This window comes from Nelumbo nucifera, chromosome 5 (assembly GCF_055504915.1).
Source record: "Nelumbo nucifera cultivar China Antique chromosome 5, China Antique-T2T, whole genome shotgun sequence".
In the NCBI taxonomy this organism is placed as follows: domain Eukaryota; kingdom Viridiplantae; phylum Streptophyta; class Magnoliopsida; order Proteales; family Nelumbonaceae; genus Nelumbo; species Nelumbo nucifera.
The window spans coordinates 28,927,877-28,941,331 of NC_142653.1; the positions used below are offsets into that span (position 1 = coordinate 28,927,877).

The window sequence follows — 13,455 nt, forward strand, 5'->3', positions numbered from 1 at the left end:
TTGGTCAAAGAGTTTACTGGTTGGAGTCAACATTGAAGAGGATGAAGTGAGATTTATGGCAAGTTCCCTAGGTTGTGAGAAAGGTGAGTGGCCAATGAAATACTTAGGTTTACCCCTTGGAGATAATCCTAGATCTGCTAGTTGTTGGTCTCCGGTGGTAGAAAGGATAGAGAAACGATTGGCGGCGTGGAAAAGAAATTATATCTCATTTGGGGGGGGGGGAGAATAACCCTAATTAAATCCACTTTAGCAAATCTCCCAGTGTACTACATGTCAGTGTTTAGGATGCCCACAAAGGATAGTGAGGAAAGTTGAAAAAATCATGAGGGATTTTCTTTGGGAGCCAGGGGAAAAAAAGAAGGATCATTTGGTTAGATGGGAACAAGTGAGGAAACTGAAAGAGGAAGAGGGTTTGGGAATAGGTAATGTTAGAATGAAGAATCAGGCTTTGCTGAGCAAATAGCTATGGAGGTTTCCAAATGAAAATGGGAAATTATGGCACAAAGTGGTTGCAAGCATTCATGGCATGTCGAACAACGGATGGGATGTTGGATGTCTCCATAGTGCTAACTTGGCTGCTCCCTAGAAGGCCATCCATGATGTTCTCCCTACGTTCCTTAATTTTATCAGATATGATTTGTCTTCTGGTAGTAAAATCAGATTCTGGGAGGATTTGTGGATTGGGGTTACTCTTTTAGGGGAGAAATTTCCTTCTCTTTGTGATCTGTCTAGTTTCAAGGGTAAGCCTATTTTCGATTTCCTAAACCATCATTCTCACCTTCCAGGATTGAATTGGAATCTTAGAGAGTCTGAACTGCTTGTAGTATCCGAGTTGTTAGGATTGCTGAATTTAGTTTTCTTGGGGGAAGGTGGGTCAGATTCTAGAATTTGGGGTCCTGATTCTGATGGATTTTTTTTTCTTGTAAATCCTTTCTACATTCGATGGTTGCCACACAATCTTCTCTTTAGTTTCCAGTCAAAGAAATTTGGTGCCCTCCTATTTCCCCTAAAATCAGTGCTTTTTGTTGGAAAGTCTTTCATGGTTGTATTAATACCTTTGATGTACTTCAAAGGAAAAGACCAAATTGGTGCTTGTCCCTTAATTGGTGTGTCCTGTGTAAGTTGAGTGGTGAGACTGTTTTCCACCTTTTATCATGCCCTTTTGTCAGTTTTATTTGGAATTGGTCTACTTTCCTTTTTGGGTGCAGGTGGTCCTCTCCTGACAGGGTGGAAGGTTTATTCAACCCTAATGGTTTCCGTGGTAAGATGAGGAGGGGAAGGATTCTTTGGAGGTGCACTAGAGCAGCAATACTTTGGACCATTTGGGAGGAAAGAAATGATAGAATATTTGAAAGTAAAGAAAAATGCAAGGAAGCTTTAGTTGAAACAATAACATTGAGGGTGGCACATTGGGTAAAAAGCTTAAAGCTGTTTTCAGATTTTAAAGTTGAAGACTTTTTCAGGGTTTGGGGACTTATTGTTGCTTCATCATCTATGAGGCGACACGTGTGTGAGACCTAGTCCCCTCCAACAGAGGGTTGGAAGAAGCTGGACTTCGATGGTAGTTGCGTGGGTAACCCAGGCCCCTCAGGTATTAGGGGGCCATTAGAAATGAAAATGGTTCCATTATTGCTCTGTTCTTTGGTCCTGTGGAGGAGGGTGATGCGGCTAGGGCAGAGAGCTTCTAGCTGTAGCATATGGGGTTGAGAAGGCCAAAGAGTTGGGGATTAATAGACTGATCATCGAGGGAGACTAAAAAACTGTGACAAAATGGTTGCAAAAAGGGGAAGGAGTGACCTGGCAGCTGAAGAATGATTTTAGAAGCTTCAAATGGATGTCAAGGAATATGTCAATTCAGGTGGGTTGGGTTAGGAGATCAACCAACAGTTTGGCTGATAGCTTAGCAAAGCAAGGGGTTCAAAGAACAGATATGTTTTGGGCACATTTGTAATTTTGTCCTGGGTCAACTTCTATGCTGATATCTTTACAACTTTTTGTTGTATCCTAAAGCATCTTAATTAATGAAAATTTTCAAAGTTATTGATAAAAAAAAAAAATTCATGTTCCTGATGTACTTCAAGTTCCCTCCTTCACAGAACAGTATTGTGACATCTGCAAATTGCAAGTGGGTAAGGGGAATTTCCTCCCTCTCAAGTCTCCAACCTCTTAAGAGGCCTCTAGAATCTTCTCTATGAATCAGTCTCCTCAAAACATCAGCAACCAAAGTGAGTAGAAAGGGAGATAGGGTGTCCCCCTATCTTATTCCCCTAATGGTTGGAAAGAAACCCACCACTGTCCCATTCACTAGCACTGAATAATGACAGTTCCGAACACACCCCATGATCCATTTACACCATCTAGTCCTAAACCCAAATTTGGTCATAACTTTCATCAAGAACGACAATTCCACCAAGTCATAAGCCTTTTCCAAATCTAGCTTACAAACCACTACCTTCTTCCTGTCCTTCCTAAAATTCTCCACACTTTCATTGGCAATCAGTATTTGATTAGTAATTTGTCTTTCACTCACAAAAGATCCTTGATTTGGAGAGATTATTACTAGCAATACTTCCTTCATCCTCAAAGACAAAACCTTTGCTAAGATCTTATACAAGCTATTTACCAGGCTGATTGGTCTAAAGTCCTTTGGATGGAATGCATCTTTCTTTTTCGGAACCAATGCTAAGAAAGTGGAGTTCAGGCCCCGGTTAAACACACCTATTCTATAAAATTCCTCAAACACTAGCAATAGGTCGCCTTTCACGATATCCCAACAGTCTTCATGAAAGCCATTGTAAAACCATCCGGGCCTGGAGCTTTTGTTCTCTTCATAGAAAACACAACCTCCTTAATCTCCTCCAATTCAAACATTCTTTCCAATCTTTGCCTATTGCCCGCCCCTACACCTGACCAAGTCCTTCTAGCCACATCCCTCTACTTAATGGCCTTATTAATATGGACTTAAAGTGTTCTACAAATGCCCCTGCTATTTCATCCTGTTGTGTTAGAGCAACACCATCCACTTCCAGTCTTGAGATAAAGTTTTTCCTTCCCCTCCCATTTGCCACAAAATGAAAAAATCTGGTATTTCTATCTCCCTCTTGTAGCCATTGGCATTGAGATTTTTGCCTCTAATTTATTTCCTCCTTATGTAGACAATCCTCTAATTGCCTTCTCAGACATCTTCTTTGTTCCTTATCTACCTCTCCAAATTCTCCCCTTTCTTCTTTCGAATCAGGGAACTCAATTTGATCCATCAAGGTGCTCTTCCTTTCTTCTAACCTCCCGAATTCCAATTGATTCCACTCCTTGAGCTTGGCTTTCAGAAATTGTAGTTTCTTATGAAACCTCGTGCCTTCCCATTCCACAACTGGATTACACTCATTCCACCACTCCTTTACTCTCGTAGTAAACCCAGGGCGGATCAACCACATATTTTCAAACCTAAAAGGGCAGGTCCTCTACTCCTTTTCTCCTCTTTGCATATCACAATTGGCCAATGATCCGAGGTCAATCTAGGAAGAGCTCTAGAGGCTAAGTTCCCCCAGTGGTATTCCCAATCCAATGAGAATAGGAACCTATCAAGCTCAGAGCAAATGGGACTCGATTGGAGATTGGACCATGTGAATGTCTTGTGGGCTAAAGGTATCTCTTTGAGTTCAAAGGCATCCACAAACCGGTTAAACTTCCTCATACTGGTTGTCACCCTTTGATTAATAGTATTGGTTTCCTCCATAAATCTAATCACATTGAAGGCCCCACCCACACACTAAGGCCCATCCCATAGTCCTCTATCATAAGCCAATTCCTCCTACAATTCCTTCCTCTCCCTGTAATCATTTGGTCCATAAACATTTGTTAGTACCCATATATAACCATCCTCTTGTTGCTTAAACTTCAATGAGACAAAATATTTCCCAATTAATTACTCCACACCTTCAACCACATCCTTCTTCCACATTGTTACTCTCCCCCCTGAGGCTCCCCATGATGGGGCAGCCACCCAACTGATCCCCTTGGCTTTCCATACACTCTTTGCCCATCTACTATCAAACCCCATTCTTTTGGACTCCTGTATTAATACAATGTCCGGGTCAAACCTCTTTAACACCTCTTTAATCATTGCTCTTTTCCTTGCACTTCTTATTCCCCTCACATTTCAGCTAAGTATCTTCATTATCATCTCTTTTTTAGTTCCCTTCTTCACCTACCCACTACTTCCCCCCTTTTCTTCTGTCTCCTTTCACCCCGAATTTCTTATCACCTTCCAAATGCCTTTTCAACCTCTCAACTTTACTCAGTTTCCTTTTCTTCACTTTGATCTCCTCCTTTTTCTTTTGTAGGCCACCTTTCAAGACATTCAAGTTTTCCATTCTACATCCCAACTTCCCCACAAATTCTGCTATTGAATCCTTTCTCCTGTATCCCCTTCATTTCTCCTCTCCTTTCCTACTCTCCTCTCAATTGACCCCTCCCCTCTTATCTCATTCATATCCTTCCTCCACAACACATTTTGTTCCACTTCACTAAATATTCCTTGAATAATCTCCCACACCTTCTCATTCCTATACCTCCCTATCAACTCCCCCCCCTGTTCCTTCATCACCCTCTCCACAATCTTAGAGCACCCACCATCTTTGTTGGCTTCACATACTAGGGCTGCTGAACTTGGAATGGGATCGGAATCTGGAACATAGGACATAGAAAATGCATCAGTAGCAAAAACTGAATTTACTCAGTTTCCTGGGTTTGTCTAGAGGGATGGAGTTGGATCTGGGCAAAAGTTCTCAGCCTCCCTTACTAGTTCCGAGAGTTGGTAATTATCTGTCTCCCTGAGTTGGTTGGGAAGCATTCCTGTCCTTTGGATAATCTGGCAATCTGTCCTCTCTCCCCATTGTTTACCCCTTGTTTATGTATTCTTGCTCTGCTTCAGGTTCTCCTGATTTACCCCTTTATTTGTGCCTTGCACAATTTGAAGCCTTGGAGATGGGTTATTCCCGTAAGATTCTGCAGCCGCACTTCATGAATCCCAAGACTCCTCTCATCGCCCGTCGAGCCTTCCTGGCCGTGCATAAAACTGAACTTTGATAGAAGCTCAATGAGTAATCTTGGACCCTCCTGAATTGGTGAGTGTTCAGAAATGAAGGTGTGGTGTGAGCTTTGTAATCGGGGCAACTGAAGTGGAAGTTACCATCAGATGGGTGAGAAGAATGGCAAATGGGCTGGCTGATGTCCTAGCAAAAGAAGGGGTTTATAAGGACCAAATTTTTTGGGCAGAATTGTAATGGGTTGTATACATAAAAATGGGTTGCTGGATTAAGTTCCAGTACTGTATATAATGATTTAAAACTCATTTAAAGAATGTAATTTCTGTTGCTGATAAAACAAAATAAGCCTGGACCGAATGCCTAAGCCCAAAGCATTGTAAAATACTAACTGGGGCAAGCCGGAGTTGCACCCCTAGGACTGGGTGGGCGTGCCTAGGCATCACCTTGACAACTATGTTCCTGTTTTTTATTTTTATTTTTTAATTCTTACATTCTTCTTTCTTAATTCATCTTTATATAATGTTCAACTTTAACTTTGTGAAGTCATGCATTCTGGTTCTATAAATTGCACCTTTCAAATAGACATATATCACCAAATGACTGATGCCTAAATGCTAATGCTTGACTGCTGTCTGCATTATTTGTACTTTGAAGATACCATATGCATTCACCTCTCTTATATACTTTAGTTTCTACAACTAAAGACGATTGTTCTTTTTTTTTTTTTTGAGAAATTTCATTACTTTTTTATTTGTGCTTTGTCCAGAGTTTGGAAGATGAAATTGTCAGTGAGACTGTCTTGAAGTTAGCAAGTCTAAAGTCATGGCATAGTCTCTCACTTGGTCGATTTCAGGTAAGATCATAAGGTTATTTTTAATTTTTTCTTATAGCTCCTAATACCTTTTTCCCTGCACAACTCCATAACCTTTCTTGAAGAAGTTGTATTTTTTTTTTTTTTTAATTTTTTGGCATCTATAATAGATGTGTTTCAGTTGATGGCTTTGTTTCTGATTTGTAGATGGAGTTATGCAACCACACAGAAGAACGAATCAAGAAGTGGAAAAGAATGATTACAAAAGAGGCTAAGGAAGCCAAGGAAAGAAGAGAGCCCTTCAACCCTTCAAGTATGCTTGAAGTTAAATTCCTGAGAAGCCTGATTGAAGAGTTTCTAGAGGTACTATTGAACTAAAATTGATTTTGTTATTGTTGTAGTAGCCAGGTGTAGAAGGCTATTGATGGAGATTTTGGTCTGGTCCAATCAAATCCAATAACATTCTGATCCAAGTTATCTGGATTTTATCCAATCTGAATCCAAAAATGGAAAATCTGATCCAATCCAATAAAAAGTGGATTAACAGCAATCTAATCCACTATGATTTTAAATGATTTCAGAATCCAATATATTTTTCTAATATAGTGTTTGTTCTTTTACATTTGTGGGACCCACATGTTTTAAAGGAAAAGTTGGTGATCTCAAATGTATGTAGCCAGTTAAGATGGAGAGAGATGTAACTGAGCTGGCAGGTTAAAGAAAGACAATAAGCTAGGTGACCATCTACACGTGCAAGTGCAAGAGGATAGGTGTTGATTATTTGGGGAGTGGGAGCCATCTGCCATTCTCTTTATCCTTGAACAAAACACTTAGGGTTTCATTATTCAAATAAAAATATTATTATTCTCTAATGTGTGCTTAGTTGAATATTGTCTGTGTGTTTGTGTTTTTTTTTTTTTCATTCCATGTATTCCTTCTATTTACCAACTTCCAACAGAAGCAGTGGGTCCCACCTAGGATTTGCAACACTCCAGACGGTGATTTCCAAGGAGATGAAGCAACAAAATACATTGTCTCTCAATCTCAATTATATCAAGATTTTTATTGGATTGGATTGGACTCTTCCAATTCAATCAAATAATAAATGGAGCACTTTTCTTGCAATCCAATTTGATTTAATAATCTTTATCGGTTATCTAATAAAATTGGATTGGATTAGGATATGACTGAACCAGAATCTGGTCCACTGACACCCCTAGCTATGAGTGTCCATGATATGTCTAAGCCAACTCAGTCTCTTTTTTATTTTCTTTTCAGATACTGGATTCAAAAGTGTTCTTCCAGAAGCAAATTGACAACCAAGATGATCATCCTAGTGATTCTAGGGGGGTTGAGCAAGTTGATGATGCTTGTCTCTTGTACTGTGAGAGGTTTATGGAGTTTCTTATTGATTTATTAAGCCAGCTGCCAACTAGGAGGTACATATTTTATATTATTTCCACTTTTATCTTTTTTTTTTATCAATATCTTTTCCATTTTATTTCCATGTGTTGGTGCTTCATTTTTATCCTGTAATGTGGTTAAAATACCCTTCGACTGCTTCACCAATGTGTCTTCAAGTAACTTTTTCTTTGAAAGTTCAAAATTATATTATCTTCCAGGTTATTTGGTCATAGAAAAATCAATGATCTTCGACATAGTTTTCAAGGTGCCAAGGTGAGTCGGCGACCATGAGGCACCCAGGCACCTAGGCCTCGCCTAGGCAATGAAATCTAAAAATTAGAAGCCTATAGTTTTCTGCCCCTCCTGAACTAGTTTTTTTTTTGGTTTTATATATTAACCTCAAAACCTCTGAACTGACTTTTGTGCCTGTGGTTCTTGCGGTATTTGCTTCAAGTAGGCAAAACAAAATATTAAAGTTGCAAATTACAAGTTAGGACTTAAAAGAAGAATTGAAGTGGGTGTTGCCCCTGTTTCAGACCAAGAAAAGAAAAGAACCTAAGAAGAAAAAGGGGCTGAGCCCCATTTTTAGACCAAGAAAAACTAGGGATCAAATACTGAAATAAAAGAAGAAAATGAAGAAAAAAAGAAGGGGGTGGAGCCCCTGTTTCAGTCCAGTGAAATGATTCAAGAAGCTTGGGGAAAAGATAAAAAAAGAAGAGGAAAAAAATGGAGCGTAGGCACTGTTTTAAACCAACAGAAAAAGGAAACAGAGCATAAAACGAAGAAGAAGACACTCACCTTGACTTAGAGGACTGTTGGGAATGATGGAGGGAGGGCTCTTGCTATCTCCTCTTCCTCTGTTTGGTTCTCTTGTCAAAGTGGAACCCTTGAAGACAATTTGTGTTTACTTTCCTCACAACAAAAAACATGATAATATGCAACAAGTTCTATTATAAAGACTAAAAACCGACCAATAAACTATTAGTGAACATCTGCATGGGGATTTTAAGCTTGACGACTATGATCTAGGTGCTCTTTTGGAGGAGATTTTTAGTCTACTCTGGACCATTGCATGGGGATTTTCAAGCTTGTATTCTCTCTCTCTCTCTCAATACCAGAGACTTTTGTTTTGTGGAGGTGACCACTCTAGCCTCTCTTCTCTGAAAGTCCTTTTCTCATCCTTGGAGGAGATTTTTATTTTACCTTTCAAAAAAATGAAAGCGTTATTTTAGTAAAAAAATAGTGGTTAATATTCTGGGTGCTTTTAGTGGTAGCTAATCTTATCTTAAAGGCAAGGTTCAAAGTACCGACACAGGCCGATATGCTGGTAGGGCGTATCGGCCTGTATCGGTACATTTTTTTTTAAGTTTTATTTATTTTTTTAAAACCGGTTCAGAGGGGTCGGTTTAAGGTGTGGCTACCCTCTGAACCATGGTCTGACCTGATACAACCCCTGGAGGGGCGTATCGGGAAGCCATCGGCACGATATGTATCGGCCGATACGGGCTGATACGTATCTATACTTTGAACCTTGCTTAAAGGTGTTTTGGGTTAAAACCTTATATCTGTATCTGTGAAATAATTTTCAGTTTATGAAAGTATGGCTCAAGAATTTCCTATTTTAATTGTTTTTACTCATCTATTGAACAATATGCCACTTTTGTTTGCTTTTGTTTCCATTTCTGCTTTTCTGGTGTAATGGTTATTTTCTCCAGATATTCTCTTACTGCGGTCTTTCTGAACTGTTGTTTTATTAATACGGTAATCATATCTGTATTTGCTATTATGTTTGATTTGTTAAGCATGGCATATTAGGGTGAGTTAGGTGCATTTTCTTTTGTTTCTCATGGTTATGTCTGATTGTATGTCTGTCATGTACATTTCTGATTGTACTTATTGGCTATGTTATATCTAATGATCACTGTCCTCTTTGTTTCAATCTCTACTGTGTTTCAGTGTTTCTCGAGTAAAGGACAAACATTAAAAATATTATTCTTTGACTCATGGCTATTTGTTGAACTTTTAAAATTTTGTAGATACCTGAGAGCTATTGTTGCTGATGTTGCTGTTGTTGCCAAATGCCATCTAAGTGTTCTTTATACTCATGAGAAGGGAAAGCTTTTTGCTCAACTGGTTGACTTGCTGCAGTTTTACGAAGGTTTTGAGATTGATGATTACAATGGAAAGCACATGGATGATGATGATGTGCTCAGGGCTCACTATGACCGCCTTCAGGCTTTTCAGTTATTAGCATTTAAAAAAATTCCCAAGGTTTACTCATAAGTTGCCTGTAGCCATATTCATAATTAGTGATTTCTGAGTTCTGATAACATTTTTGATTTCTTATTTTTTCTGGGCCTCTGTAGTTACGAGAACTTGCATTAGCTAACATTGGTGCAATCAACAAGCGCTCTGATCTCTCAAAGAAATTGTCTGTACTTTCTCCTGAGGAGCTACAAGACTTGGTCTGCAATAAGGTCTGTAGTGTTAATATTAGCTAGTGTGCTTTTTGTATGTCTTCTCCTTTATACATATGATGATATGATTAATGGGTTGAAACAAGAAAGCTATTTTGGTGGACATCCATTCCTTATATAATGTATGAAGTTCTCATGTCCATTTGAGAGATTGCGGTTAATGAAGTTCTCATGTGCATTTGAGAAATCCTATGGTAATTCCTTGGGTTCTGTTGCAACCAGGAATCATCTTTCACCATAATCTTCATCAAGTAAGTTAAACTTCAGATCAAGATATAGAAAATCAACATATTCATGAGAAGAAAAAGAAGAAAGGTAAATTCAGATTTCAGAAAAGATAAGGGCTGCAAAGGCTGAAAGCCAAGATTAAGGATTGGAATAGGGAGGTGTTTGGAAGAAAGGAAAAATTGGATTGCTCACAAAGTAGAACAGCTAGATGGTCTTGAAGGGGATAGAAGAATAAGGGCAGAAGAGAGGGCCGAGATGTGGAGGCTTAAGCAAGAATTGGAGGAGATTTTGAGAAAAGAGGAGATTAGTTGGAGGCAAAAATCAAGATGTAGGTGGTTAAAGGAAGGAGACGGGAACACTAGTTTTTTCCATTTGTTGGCCAATGGAAGAAAGAGAGAATTTTATCTCCCAATTGGAGTGGGATGGACAAATTTTAACTAGGGAAGATGGCATAGCACAAGCCTTGGTGAACCACTTCAAATCTATCTTTGCTGTCAATGGAGGTGTTAGAGAGAGTTTGGGTGACTTTGAGTGGAGGGCCGACCCCGAAGATCTTTTGGTGGATCTAGAAAAACCTTTTGAGACCTAGGAAATAAAAAGAGCAATTTTCTCGATGGAAAGGTCTAAAGCACCCGATCCAGACGGTTTCACAATGGCCTTCTATCAAGATTGTTGGGAGATTATTAGTGTTGATCTTCTGGAAGTGTTTGTGGAATTTTTTGAGAGAGGCAAGTTCAACTCTGGAGCCAATGCAACCTTTGTTGCTTTAATCCCCAAGAAGCCAGAAGCGTCCCACCCGAAAGACTATCGACCTATAAGCCTGGTGGGAAGCTTGTATAAAATCATTTCCAAGGTTTTGGACAAAAGGATTAAGAAAGTCCTCCCTTGCTTGATCTCTCCAAACCAAGGTGCCTTCATTTTTGGAAGACAAATAATAGATCAAATCCTCATCGCAAATGAATGTGTGGAGTTCAAGGGCCGGAAAAAGGAGAAAGGCCTGGTCTGTAAGCTTGATCTTGAGAAAGCCTATGATTTGGTGGATTGGGAGTTTCTTCTAGAAGTTTTGAGGCATAAAGGCTTTGGGGTGAGGTGGTGTAAATGGATAAAGGGATGTATCTCCTCTTGTCATTATTCCATCTTGGTTAATGGGGTAGCTAGGGACTTTTTCCCAGCTAAGAGGGGTCTTAGACAAGGGTATCCCCTTTCCCCCTTCCTTTTCACCCTAGTAGCTGATGTCTTAAGTGTTCTAATTGCTAGGGCTGATTCTAATAATTTGATCAGAGGTTGGAGAATCGGGAGGGACACGGTGGTGGTTACTCATCTTCAGTTTGCAGACGATATCATTGTTTTTTGTGGAGGGGAGCAAGAGGAGTTAATCAATTTGAAGAGGTTGGTAAATCAGTTTGAAAAGGTCTCTAATCTCAAAATTAATTGGGGAAAGAGCTGTGTGGTAAGGGTTAATAAATCAGAAGAAGAGGTAGGAATCCTTGCTACTAGAGTGTTAGGATGTGAAGCTGGTGATTGGCCGTTAGAGTATCTAGGATTACCTTTAGGAGGGAATCCAAGGTCAGGAAGCTTCTGATACCTAGTTTTGGAAAGATTCTCAAAGAGGCTAGCAAGATGGAAGAGAAATTACATCTCTCTGGGAGGAAGAATTACCCTAATAAAATCAACTTTGGCAAACCTACCAATTTACTTCCTTTCTACCTTCAAGATCCCCACTAGTGTGGCTTTTAAATTGGAGAAATTAATGAGGGATTTCTTATGGGAACGAGGGGATACAAAGAAAGATCACTTGGTGAAGTGGGAGGTGGTCTCTAGAAGTAGAGATAGTGGAGGGTTGGGTATAGGAAACATAAATCTAAGGAATACAACCTTGTTGGGTAAGTGGTTATGGAGATTACCTCTGGAACAGGACAACTTGTGGCACAAAGTGATAGTGAGTATACACGGGGTGGCAGAAAACAGGTGGGATACTGGTCTTGACCCTAGGGCATCCTGCTCATCTCCTTGGAAAGCTATCCATGGTGTTTTGCCCTCATTTCTTCCGTTTATCAGACTTGATGCTTGTGCAGGGAGTAAAGTTCGATTCTGGGGAGATGTCTGGTTTGGGGATGTCTCCCTCAAAGATAGATTCCCGTCCATCTACTCTCTTTTGTTGAATAAAGAAAAACCATTTCCTCTGTCTATCTGAATGGTAACTCTTGGGATTTGGGTCTGAGGAGGGGGTTGAGGGAGTTCAAAATGGGTGTGGTTGATGATCTGATTGCCCTTCTTAATACTCAGTTCCTTGATCAGTCTTGCTTGGATAGTAGAATTTGGTGAGCCTCTCCTTCTGGGTTTTTCACTAGTGCTTCTTTTTACAATGCTCTTCTCCATTCATCTAACTTGGCAGGAACCTTCCCAACAGAGGAGGTTTGGTGTAACCTTGTACCCCCAAAAATAAGGGCCTTTTACAGGGAGGTGGTACTCCAGAAAATCAACACCTTAGATATGCTGCAAAAAAGAAGGCCAAACTACTGCCTTTCATCCCACGTGTGTAGGCTCTGCTTGGCCTGTGGCGAGACCATTATACACTTATTTATATCCTGTCCTTTTGTAGCCTTTGTTTGGAATTGGTTTCCTCTCTCTTTGGATGCAGGTGGACCCCTCCTTCAGATGCAGTAAGACTCTTTGATCCGAACTTCTTTAGACCTCCAAAGAAGAAGGGGAGAGCAACAAGGGCAGCTGTTTTGTGGTCAATCTGGGAAGAAAGAAACAATAGGATCTTCCAGGGTTCTGAAAGATCTAAGGAGCAAATCATTGACTGCATATCTACCAAGGTCATTCATTGGCTTAAAGCATCCCCTTAATTTAAAGATTATTCAGCTGATGATTTGTTTAGAGGATGGTACACTGTGGCAAACTCTTCTTCATTGAGGTCTGTGTTAAAGGAGCAATGTATTCAGGTCCGATAGGTGATGGAGCTTTCAGAGGCAGGGAGGGCAGACTGGTTGCACTCTATTCAGGTCCGATAGGTGATGGAGACTCTTTGAGAGCAGAGATTATGGAGCTTACACCAGATTGAGGTAGAAGGGGACTCTAAACTATTAATCGGGTGGTTGCAGTCACATAACTTGGGGGCCTGGGTACATCGACAATTCATGAGGGAAATAAACTGCTTAGCAAGGGAGGTTGGGGCACTGTTCAAGTGGACAAGGAGGTCAGCGAATGGACTAGCTGACACCCTTGCAAAGCAAGGAACTTTCAGGGAAAACTTGTTTTGGGCTGTTCTGTGGTCAAAAACTTGCTGTCCAGTAGGGCACCTTATAAATTTACCCCACCTGTTTAACCTGACAGTGCACATCAGGTTGTATTTGGCATTTTATTTGTTTTTTTTCCAGTTTTCACGCGTGATATTGGATATTGAAATTTTCAGTATTTTGAGATTAACTCTGTGTGTGTGTTGGGGGGGGGTGTTTGAAGGTTGATACTAATCTGTTTCTTT

General features: G+C 40.0%; 1 protein-coding gene across 1 annotated transcript in view; it reads left to right on the forward strand.

The window, feature by feature from the left end:
* Positions 1-13,455, forward strand: part of EMB2765 (P-loop containing nucleoside triphosphate hydrolases superfamily protein) — a 46,908-nt gene that overhangs the window by 14,174 nt on the left and 19,279 nt on the right. The window contains exons 4-8 of the mRNA XM_010262964.3: positions 5,815-5,901; positions 6,067-6,222; positions 7,138-7,298; positions 9,300-9,534; positions 9,630-9,740. Coding sequence (XP_010261266.1) covers positions 5,815-5,901; positions 6,067-6,222; positions 7,138-7,298; positions 9,300-9,534; positions 9,630-9,740 — 750 coding nt within the window. The remainder of the gene's footprint in view (positions 1-5,814; positions 5,902-6,066; positions 6,223-7,137; positions 7,299-9,299; positions 9,535-9,629; positions 9,741-13,455) is intronic.